At 42.1% G+C, this 11,218-nt stretch overlaps 1 protein-coding gene across 1 annotated transcript in view; it reads right to left on the bottom strand.

Moving 5' to 3' along the window:
- The window catches only part of LOC102038369 (myosin heavy chain, skeletal muscle, adult-like), a 16,170-nt gene extending 5,563 nt beyond the window's left edge, over nt 1-10,607 (bottom strand). The window contains exons 1-22 of the mRNA XM_005430584.2: nt 10,398-10,607; nt 10,167-10,310; nt 9,919-10,075; nt 8,285-8,312; nt 8,072-8,186; nt 7,894-7,986; nt 7,711-7,774; nt 7,517-7,615; nt 7,308-7,411; nt 7,070-7,208; nt 6,313-6,431; nt 6,065-6,214; nt 5,341-5,511; nt 4,249-4,558; nt 4,021-4,094; nt 3,047-3,134; nt 2,835-2,952; nt 2,396-2,519; nt 1,621-1,757; nt 1,263-1,518; nt 280-522; nt 3-170 (exon numbers count right to left, since the gene is read on the bottom strand). Of these exons, the coding sequence (XP_005430641.1) occupies nt 3-170; nt 280-522; nt 1,263-1,518; nt 1,621-1,757; nt 2,396-2,519; nt 2,835-2,952; nt 3,047-3,134; nt 4,021-4,094; nt 4,249-4,558; nt 5,341-5,511; nt 6,065-6,214; nt 6,313-6,431; nt 7,070-7,208; nt 7,308-7,411; nt 7,517-7,615; nt 7,711-7,774; nt 7,894-7,986; nt 8,072-8,186; nt 8,285-8,312; nt 9,919-10,075; nt 10,167-10,310; nt 10,398-10,604 (3,108 nt within the window). The 5' untranslated portion in view covers nt 10,605-10,607. The remainder of the gene's footprint in view (nt 1-2; nt 171-279; nt 523-1,262; nt 1,519-1,620; nt 1,758-2,395; nt 2,520-2,834; nt 2,953-3,046; nt 3,135-4,020; nt 4,095-4,248; nt 4,559-5,340; nt 5,512-6,064; nt 6,215-6,312; nt 6,432-7,069; nt 7,209-7,307; nt 7,412-7,516; nt 7,616-7,710; nt 7,775-7,893; nt 7,987-8,071; nt 8,187-8,284; nt 8,313-9,918; nt 10,076-10,166; nt 10,311-10,397) is intronic.
- Between the last annotated feature and the right edge of the window lie 611 nt (nt 10,608-11,218).

The raw sequence follows: 11,218 nt of genomic DNA, 5'->3' as shown, positions 1-11,218 counted from the left end.
ACTTGCTGTTCCAGCTTGGTCTTGGCTTTGGTCAGAGTATTGACTTTGTCTTCCTCTACCTGCAGGTCATCCAGGGTCTGCTGATGGGCCTCTTGGAGGGCTTTCTTCTCTTTTGTCAGCTTGGCAATGGTCTCATCCAGAGCTGCCATCTCCTCAGTCAGGTTTTTCACCTTTGAGAAGAAGGGACCAAATGTAAATAAAGGAAGTTTATAGTAAAGAAGTCCTGTGATAACACACAGCCCATTTTCTGGAGTGCGAGTGACAAGTTCTACCTCATACCTTGTTTTCAGTGGCATGTTTTTCCTTCTCCACCTTGGCCAGTGTTAGCTCAAGGTCATCAATATCTTTCTTCAGCTCTGAACATTCATCCTCCAGCTTCCTCTTCTTGGCTGTCAGCTCAGCATTAATTTCCTCTTCATCTTCAGCCCTTTCAGTCACCTCCTTAATTTTGGCTTCCAGCTGGATTTTGGTTTTGATGAGCTGGTCGCACCTTTCCTCTGCATCAGCCAAGCTATCTGCTTCCTGGTGAGGAGATAGAAATTTGTGGGTTCTAATGTTTTGAACATTCTCTGCTCTGCCTTTTTTAATCACAGAATAGGTAAGTTTAGAAGTACCAGCTGAACCTGACATTCAATTCGAGCCACAGAGAGATCTTGAGTGATGTCTACTGGTAAACCTTGTCATTTGGAATCAATATTTATTCCAGATATATTCCACAAATATTTATTTTTGTGTCTCCTAATTTTTTCTCCCAGGGTAGTTATCTATGACAATGCCTCACAGAATAAGCACTAATGCAGAACAGAACATTCTAATTCAATTTCTAATTTCAGCTTGGAACATGAGGTTTTTTTCTTATGGAAATTATATTTACTTGCTTTTTCTTTGGTCTCAACAAAGCCTTAAAATATTTGTTACTTAGAGGCTTTTCAATTTCTGAGAATATTTTTTTGAGAAAGAAATGTATCACTTTTCTATAGACTGCATGGCCAATAGAGCTCTAGCCTATCAGCTACCTCTGTGGCTTCTTTCCAGGCTACGTCTAGGATCTTCCTTGGTAACTAGCTGATCATTTCATTGGGTGTTAAGAAACTCCCTTGTCCTTTTTGAGTTTTAATGGGAAATATCCATGTTTCTGAAAATAATCAAGGCTTTCTTGTATGTAGGAAAAGTAGGTCTTTCTGTGAGTCTCTTTGCAGGACAAGAAGCATTCTGACAGTACATCATTCTTTTTCCAGAGGAAAATGAACAGTGATACTCACAGCCTGTACTTGGAGCTGCAGGTCATTTTTCTCCTGCACCAGGGCCACCATTTTCTCTTCCAGCTCCTTCCGCTTTGCCTCAGACTTTGCAAGTTCTTCCTTGGTTTTCTCAAATTCTTCCTTCATGTTGGCCATTTCCTTCTCAGACTCTGCACTCTTCAGCAAGGGCTTGATCTTGAAGAACAGCTTCATCCATGGCCAGTGTTTGACGTTCATGAATGAGCGAACATTGTACTGGATGCAGAAGATGGACTCTCTGAAATGAAATTCACACAGTTATTACATGGATATGGTGTTATTAATTTAAACTTCATCAGCAAAGTTCCATGAAAATCAACGAATTATGAGAAATATCTACCTCCTCTCCACCATTTTCTTATACTCCACTCTCATCAGGAAGCCCCTGCACCTGGCTTGTGTGCGAGTGATGATTTCTGCCAACTTGTCATCTCTCATCTCCTCCAGGAGTCCCAGCAACCCAGCTTTGAAGAACACCTTGAGAAATTAAATGTTTCACTATGTCATTGTGATGTAGGATAGAACAGAGTTATTCAGATTGCTGAAAGACTTTAATGGCCGTGATCAGCATCACCTTGGGTCCTCTCCCATATCCTCTGTCCAAGGGCTTAGGACTTCCCATAATCTCAGCCCTAAGCATTCAGTCCTTGCCTGAGCTATGTGTCATGACTACTGGTTTCCAATTCAGCCACAGCCTCAGCTACTCCTATGCCTGGTCATGGACACTGGTGAGCTCTACCATGACCTGTTAATTCCTGGTCTGATGTTAGACCAATCTCACTTCTGTATCTATGTCCATGAATTAATGACTAGGGCCTTGCCTTTTTTGCCTACCTATATCCAACCGTGACAAATGTTGAAAAACAAGGTTTTGTGGATTCAGCTTAGATCATTCTTATTGTAACATACTTGACTGATGGTGTGGACTCTCAGTTGAGTCTGACTACCATTCCTGGGTCATCTTCACTTGCCTTGATTGAGTACAGTGAGACTGGGTACTTGCTGGTAGCAGCCCCTAGTCTGGCAGCTCTGTTGTTATTGTGCTGTGCCTGATTCTCTGACAGAGCCCACTCTCACTGGTTTGGACAAACTTTTAACACAGGTCTTGTTTTTACCTTGGTGTGACCAAATCTGTACTGGGTATGGTCTACATCAATGGACCCAAGGAGCTTCTCTGAAGCTTTCTTGTTGTCCATGAACTGTCCCTCTGGGATAGCACTGGCATTAAGTACCCTGTATCTGAAGAAGAAAACAGAACATTAAGAAATCTCATTTGTTGAAACCACCACCAGAACTTTTCAGACTGTACCACTGAACAAATCTCATGCCTAGAGACAGTTCATCCTCTAAGGAAAGGATATGGGAAATGCTTTTAATAGTATTTCTAAGTACAAAACAATCCTGATCTCAGCACTGCCACATCATCATAAACTGATGGTGAAACATCTACATGTATGATCAGTACCAATTTAAAATAAAAAGTTCAAAGTATATTATAAGATGATCAGGCTCTTCAGCTTGCTCTGAACTGGCAGAAAGGTTCAGAGCTCTTACCTCTGTTTGAAGTCAGCATAGAGGACTCTGCTGGGGAACCCTTTCCTGCAGATCCTGATCCCTTCCAGCACACCGTTACAGCGCAGCTGGTGCAGCACCAGCTCGTGCTCCATGGCACCTGACAAATACCACCATTAGTGACTATCCTGCTGTTTGACACTCAGGAGAAGAGCTTCTGCTGCTCAAGCTTTCCTCCCCTTGGCTTGCCTTACCAGGTGTTTTAGTCTCATTTGGGATGATGCACCGTACAAAATGGGGGTGAGTGCTTCTCAAGTTAGCCATCAGCTTGTTTAAGTTCTCCTGTGAGATCATGAAATGAAGTTTACATTATTAAGGGTAAGCAGTGGAATCTTAACAGTGGATGTAACAAACTGGTGTTTCAGGATGCAGACCTGTCTTCTCTAAAAAAACTTGCAGAACTCCAAAAAGGAAAATTGGAAGCTGAAGGGTCCCAAATTTTGGTTTTGAAGTTCTTTTATAGAATAATGGTTAGCATTACTTTTCCTTGACCTCCTCATCCAAATACAGGGCTATCATCTCACAGTTCTCCTTTGAGCTGGTAATTCTTGTGGTATTGTGGTGGGGATATTAAATAAATGGCATGCTCCTGATCAAGCATGACTAGCATCTGATTTTTCAGACAAGTAAATTGTTTCTAAATGGAGGGGATAGTCCATATAAAATGACCCTTTTAATAGTAATTCAGTCTCAAACTTTGAAGACAACTGAAAGCTGACATCAGAAGTCATTAATTTGGTATAATTTAACCTTCACTCTTTTCCCACATTGAAATCCAATCACTGTCTTAAAATCCTATAATCTTGGAGTAATTTCTTTTGCTTTTTATGTTTGATCTATTATTTTCAATTTTCACTATGAGTCAGTACTGAAAATCTGCCTAAAGACATAAAAAGAGTCTAAAAGTCTAGGAAATATATCTGAATGCTATGGAGAGGATTTTAAGGAAGTTAGCTGGTAAGTTACTCCCATCTAAGTAGGTGTACTTTAGATATCTTTGTGGAATATTCAAAGATGGCATTATAAAAGGAATATTGTGTAAGTTACAAGGATGGAAAGGGAAGGGTTTTAAAGGATGACAAGAGTTATATCCAAAATGGAAACAGACCTTTCAGATTCAGAATAAAATGTTTTCCATCTTTAAAGCGATATTAAATACTCTAATTACCCTGAAAAGAGCTGAGACAGTCTGGAAAGAAGAACCCTTCTTCTTGCCTCCCTTCTTGCCACCACCACCAGCATCTGAAAATAAAAGAAAATGTAAAAAAATAATAATATGGCCAAGATATATTGGATACTACAGAACACAAAGCCATTTTACATTTCTAGTGTTTACAGCTTTAATTCTAAGAAAAATTTGTCCTACATTAAAAATACAATTTTGACAAAAACTGACCTGCATCGGCTCCACCATAACTGGCAAAAAGTAAAGCCAGGGTCTTGACAGATGATTTCTGGTACAGTCCAATGACAGTTTCATTCAGAGGGTCCTTGTTCTTCTCCAGCCACCCAGAGATGTTGTAGTCCACGGTGCCAGCATAGTGCACCAGGGAGAAGTGGGCCTCAGCCTTGCCCTTTCCAGGCTTGGGCTTCTGGAAATTGTTGGACTTGCCCAGGTGCTGGTCATAGAGCTTGTTCTTGAAAGAGGTGTCAGTTGCCTTGGGGAACATGCACTCCTCTTCCAGGATGGAGAAAATGCCCATGGGCTGGGAGAAATCACAAGAAGTGACAAGGGAAGGTTAACGGATATGTTCAATGTCGCTTTACATGGAATGTCCACCTGCCTAGTCTAGTGGAAGGAGTCCCCCACCATGGTAGGGGATTGAAACAAAATGTTCTTTATGGTCTCTATAGGTTCTTCCAACCCAAACCATTCTGTGACTCTATGACAATGACAAGAAACCTGTGCTATGAACATCAAAGTCTGGTTGTGCTATTGGCAGCATATCTGGATGGAAGCCTAGGTTTACCAGGAGTTGTTCTCAGTCAAGGAGTTTATTTCTGCCATCCCTTGCCTCCCTGCAGCCTATCTTCATTGAAAATGGTAGGAGGAATGTCTGTCTAGTTCACATGAGAATTGGTTGTCGAATTGGGGAAGCTATGATAAAGAGAAAAATATGGGGAAAAACAGCTACGAGGGGCTCTGTAGTTTGGGGAGGTCAGGTGATATGATATTTATATATCAAATTTGTCTGCAGACTTTGGATTAGAGACTTTGGAAAAGGAAGAAGACTGAATCCAGTTTGTTTTTAGAAGTCTTTGGGTGGAATTCCAGGCTACTTTTCCATGCTTGAAGACTGGATGAGGCAGACTGACGACACACATGTGCATTTCCCCATTTCTCTTTGCCAGGCTAATGGAAAATTCAGTACGAAGTACTTTCTTTAACCAATGCTACATGTATCACTGTGAGTTCTTTCTGAGCTGACTGTGCCTCAGAAACATCATCGAATTCCAACAGCCATCATATCATGCAGGGGATAGGTACCTTCTCAATGAGCTCAATGCAGGCAGCCAGGTCCATGCCAAAGTCAATGAACTCCCATTCAATCCCCTCCTTCTTGTACTCCTCTTGCTCCAGCACAAACATGTGGTGGTTGAAGAACTGTTGCAGTTTCTCATTGGTGAAGTTGATGCACAGCTGCTCAAAGCTGTTGAACTGCCCAAAACAAGGAAAAGTGCACAGGTACTCAAGGTGTGCCAAAACACACAGGCCTTTGCTGCCATTCTCCTAAAGCTGTTTAAAGCTGGAAAACCAGTCCCAACCCTACTATACCACCGTGTGTTTCTACTCTAACACTCACTGTCCTTGAAGGACATTTTCATTATTACTTTGCAAATAAAGCCAAAAGTGACAATTCTTTTTCACTGTGCTACTCAGCTGCAAGTCTCTGGTAAGCTCAGCAGCCCCATGGTGTCAGTTCTCTAAGCTGCTGGATGGTAGAAACCTCCTGAGTGTCCCATCCAAGAATTTCCCTGGTCTTGGAACAATAATCTGGGGGGTTTTTGTGTTCTGACACAGAAGTCCTTGCATCATCACTGCATTCACAGAACAGGAAACATGCTGTGAACTTGCCAGACCATTGTCTTTACAAGAGCATCCACCCCTTTGGCTCATAGCTGTGTAAGCCTTAGTCCTCTGTGTGTTCCTGTGTCCTCCTGACCCCTCCTTGCCCATTGCTTGACTGTGGTGGCAAACCCTCGCTCCTTACATCAAAGATCTCAAAGCCAGCAATGTCCAGGACACCAATGAAGTACTGCCTGGGCTGCTTCGTGTCCAGCTGTTGGTTGATACGAACAACCATCCACAGGAACATCTTCTCAAACATTGCCTTGGCCAGGGCACCCACTGAATTGTTCACCTAGAGCAGAGGAGACACGATTGGAACTACCTCTGAGGGGCAAAGAAAAATGTGCACATAGTCCTTCAAGCTGTGCATTTTCAGCTGTCAGATGTTACCTGTGTCACGTTTTGACCTTTGGTCACGTATTCATTCCCAACCTTGACTCGGGGGTAACACAAGGCCTTGAGAAATTCAGCTGAGTTGAGGCCCGTTAGGTAGGCAGCCTTGTCAGCCACTAGAGGTGGGGGGAGAGAGAAAAGCATTTGTTCATGGACAATCTCTATACTTCAGGTGTTTTGAACAACTTTGCTGTTCATGTTCTAGGAATGGAAGAACATTTATCTCATTCCATATTGAAGGCCTGTGAAGCAATGCAAATTCTGGACACGACTGATGGTGGTCTTTGAAAGCAAGAACAAGTATGGCTTGGATAGGAAGAGCTTGAACCTGGAATGTCCCAGAAGAACAACAAAAGCCACTAGCAAGACATAAGGCAAGGCAAATTCTCTTTCTGTGGGAAGGGGATTTGTGGGTAGCACAGCTTGCAGGAGTTATTTCATCAAGAGCACAATTGCCCATCAGGGTATCTTAGTGCTTGGGGCTTTGAGAGAGAGAGAGAGAGAGAGAGAGATCCTGTGTTGAAATTGAAGTTTCTTCTTTCAGGCAGTATGCTTTTGGGGAGCCACCATTGGATAGCATAATGGAACTTCCCATGACTAGGAAAGCACCTCTGCAGTTAGAGGGACTGGGGGCAAAAAAGGAATTCTCAGTATTTTATATGGAGATTTGGGCAACTGCAGTGTGCCTCTAGAAGCTAACATATCGCCTCTGGAGGCAGAGAAGGGCACAAATCAGCCCCGAATTTGCTTGTACCTTCTGTGCCATCAGGCTCTGCCTGCTCCTCTCGTTGTTTCTGCTTGAACTTCAGGTTCCCATAGTGCATGACAGCCCCTGTCAGCTTGTAGATGGCTGTTTTCTCATCTGCAGTGAAGCCCAGGATGTCAATGGCACTCTGCAGTCAAAATAATGAATTCAAAAATGTGTCCTTAGTGGGTCAGAGATGTAACCCTCAAGACATGCTCTGTAGGTACCTTGTTGCTGTGTTACTTACATCTGTAGCCATCAGCTCCTCCTGGTCATCAATGCTGGGGACAGTGACCTCCCCTTGACTCACATAGTGGAAATCGTAGGGGTTGGTGGTAATGAGGAGCATGTCTGCAAATAGGAAAAGGCAAGGCATAGGTTTACTTTTGCCAACAGGTAAGAGAGGGAGCTGTTCCTAAGTGATCAACCCCAAAAAGCCATAATGGTCTTTCCTACCAATTAGCTCTGGCTTCTTGTTGGACATGATCTGATAAAAGATGTGGTAGCTCCTTTCCGCCTTGAGCTGGAAAGTGACTCTGGACTTCTCCAGCAGATCTGCCCAGGGAGGTAGAAAAGTTAGACACTTGGGGGAATGTACATGGAGATGGGACTTTAGGAAGGGATGAGAACAGTCCAGGAGAATCTCTTACAAGTTTCAATGTCAGCAGAAGCCAGTTTGCCTGTGGCACCAAAATGGATTCTGATGAATTTGCCCTGTTAAGCAGAAGCAGCAGCAGGTCAGCCTGGATGTGTTCTGCTTTGCATGAAGAACTGTTCAGGCATCAAGTGTGTTGCCATGAGGGGGGAAGATCTTATGCAAAGCGAGAACTCACAAAGCGTGAGGAGTTGTCGTTCCTCACGGTCTTGGCGTTTCCAAAGGCCTCCAGCAGTGGGTTGGCGCTGATGATTTGATCCTCAAGCGTTCCCTGCAGGGACATCATTATTCAGTGACTGTGTTTGGTTGGCAGGGCAATGACAGGCCAAGCATTCAGTCTGGCCTTCCTGACTCACCTTCATTTTGCCCGATGACTTCTCCTCCTTCTTCTTCTCCCCACTGGCTGCAATTGTTGCAAAGTACTGGATGACACGCTTGGTGTTCACAGTCTTCCCGGCCCCGGATTCTCCGCTGCCAAAGCCAAGAGAGAAGCAGAGGGTGCGTGGTCAGGCAGGAGGGGCCCTGGCACTGGGCAGCCCCTCAGGGACCCGTGCAGGGGGGGTACCTACGTGATCAGGATGGACTGGTTCTCACGATCTGTGAACAAGGCAGAAAATAAATGATTATTTTTATGTGTCATGAATATCATTGATAAAATTGTTCCTGTTTCTTTTAAAAGGTGCACTAGCACCTTGGGGCATCTATTTCCATTAATAAACCTTTCTACCTTTACGCCTACTTCCTTTTCAATATTCAATATTCCTAGATCCATTTAGGAAGTTGATGTCATGACCTTGAGGTGATGCTAAGTATAGCACACTTGCACTTCTTTTTCTGTCTATTCCCTTCATGTCATACTATTCATTTTGCTTGTAAAAATTATTCCAACTAATGATCAATTTTGTAAAGTTACTGATTAAATTGTCTGTCAGCAAGCTGAATTTAACTGGAGCATGTGCCTCTCATAAACTTTATTACATAGGAGTAACCATTCCTGATCAATCAATAAGTCTCCTGAATAGTTTTTATGTTGTTGGCCAATTGATTATTGCCTAAAGAAAATCAAAGTAACATTATAAATATGTAGTAATCTTTACCGGAGTAGTCTGCCATAATCTAGAATATTCAAATTTTTCGTCCTTACTTAACTGGATTCAATATTTCTCTTTGCTATATCTAGAGCTGAGTTTGCATTCTATAATTTTCTCTGGTTGCTTTTTTAACCTATGCTCCCATTGTGACTCCATTGACAAAACCTTTGCACTATAAAAACTGAAAAATCTCCAGGAAGAGAGTAATTAGGGAACTAACTTTTAGTGGAGGAGTCTGGGTTTGCACTCAAAAAGTTTCTGCATGTTTTTTGAAGGTGTCAGCAAGGGTAAATATATGACACCTTTGATCCTGATCAGACACACTACTCAAACATCAATTTAATATTTTTTGTTTTCATTGAATTCTCTTCCAATTACCTTTCTTTACACTCTGAATGCTTCAGATTTAAATATAGTAACTGGGGACAAAAGAGGGAAGAAGATTTCTTTTAACAAATTAAAACACATGTTATTATACTGTTATCTATATTTTTGACTAATCTGCTCTTTCCTAAAATTCTGGATATTTAGACAGTGCTAGAAACATTGTCACTACCCTTCTTTGGTATTTCTTTCTTTTATAATAATGAAGGGAAAAGAAGAAATTGATTGAGACAGAGGAAAGAAGTTATCAATTTTCTGAGCAGGTTTCACTGGAATTTCTGACTGAGACTGCTTCCACAGTATTTGTAAAGCTACCATAGAAAACATTGGCTCCAATGTTGAATGTACTTTTCATTTATACACAGCATTATTTACAGAAATTCATCCTAGTGATTTTCAGTCCTGCACAGCAAATCATTCAAAGAAAAATTCTTTCATCTGAGAAAAAGCAGAGCTTTAAATATATACAAATTTCTTGAATAGAAAATCTGACAATATATTCAATGTTAAATCATATCCTCCCAAATACACTGGACATGAAAATTTAACATTGATTTCCATAAACTTTATCTAAATTATGATGTTCAGTAAAGAATATATTTACAGCTATCACAGAACACCCACATTCCCAGCAAAATTAAACTGAACTATTGTGCACTGAAAAGACTTTTTTTCTCCTTTGTGAGTGTTTACAGCCAAGTGATTTTAAAGAAAATCATGAAACTCACCAGTCAGCATGAACTGATAGGCGTTGTCAGAGATGGAGAAGATGTGTGGAGGGGCCTCCTGGCGCTTCTTGCCTCGGTAGGCCAACACCACCTCGGGGTTGTACACCGGCAGCCACTTGTAGGGGTTGACAGTGACGCAGAAGAGACCCGAGTAGGTCTGCAAGGAAGGCACACAGCACGTTGGCTTCCCCTGAGGCTGGCCCAGCAGCTCCTGAGGCTGCCCAGAGGAGCCTGCTGCTGCCACTTACGTAGATCATCCAGGCTGCGTAACGCTCTTTGAGGTTGTACAGCACAGCGGGTTCGTGCAGGTGGGTCATCATGGCCATGTCCTCGATTTTGTCATACTTGGGAGGGTTCATGGAGAAGATTTGATCTTCTTTCACAGTTAGGGTCTGTCACAGAATAGAGAGATGCATGTATGTCAGCTAAGAACCTAGAGTGGGAATTAAATTTTATTTGTACATTTTGCATTTATTCACCTCTCCGCCTTCAGTCTTGACAGTGACCTTCCCGGCATCCTTACTCTCGATCTTCCCTTTCACATAGGACTCCTTTGGATGTACCACAAAGACACAGGTCTTGGCATCAAAAGGTTTGTTCTGAGCCTCAATTCTCTCCTTCTCCGATTTTCGGAGGTAAGGGGCTGCCTCGCCAAAGGCGGCCATGTCAGCGTCTGGAGCCGACATTGTTGCACTTCTTCAGGGGCCACACTCTGCAGGGTCCTCTGTAGGCTACAAGATATATTGTGTCAGTGAATGAACATCTTTACGTGAAAAAAGGAGATCTCTTGCACTTTGATCTTTTGAAATTTTAAAGTAGGTCTAAGCAAGTCAAAAGTTGGATTTCAACTTCCCATTCTTGGCTGAAAATACTTGCATAGCTCTCTAAAATTAATCCTTATACATCCAGCTAAGAGACCATGTACAGAACAGCAGTTAAGTGTACAGTATGTTGTGAAGTTTAGCAGTATTATTTAAACTTTGTGAACTCTACCAAATTTGGCTGTTCCCAAACAGAGTCTCTGTTTTTGTTTTTTTTTCTAATGCTACTGAAAGTCTCTGAAATAGTTCTTTTTTCTGATAGCAAGTAGAGGCTTTCTAAAAATTACTTGCTATGGATAATTCGTCTTGCATCATGACAGATAAAAGCGTTACTATTGCCTGTTATCCCTTCCACAAGTCTTAAACTCTTGGATTTCATCGTGTTCCTTAAAAGTTATTAAATTTCGTTATTGATTTTGGTGGCAGAGGTCACTGCTACTTGAAAACATAAAAACTCATTTTGTGTTGCACAGATATTC

This window comes from Geospiza fortis, unplaced genomic scaffold (assembly GCF_000277835.1).
Source record: "Geospiza fortis unplaced genomic scaffold, GeoFor_1.0 scaffold503, whole genome shotgun sequence".
Classification (NCBI taxonomy): domain Eukaryota; kingdom Metazoa; phylum Chordata; class Aves; order Passeriformes; family Thraupidae; genus Geospiza; species Geospiza fortis.
The sequence above is the reverse complement of the archived record's forward strand: the minus strand, read 5'-3'. Positions and strand labels throughout refer to the sequence as shown.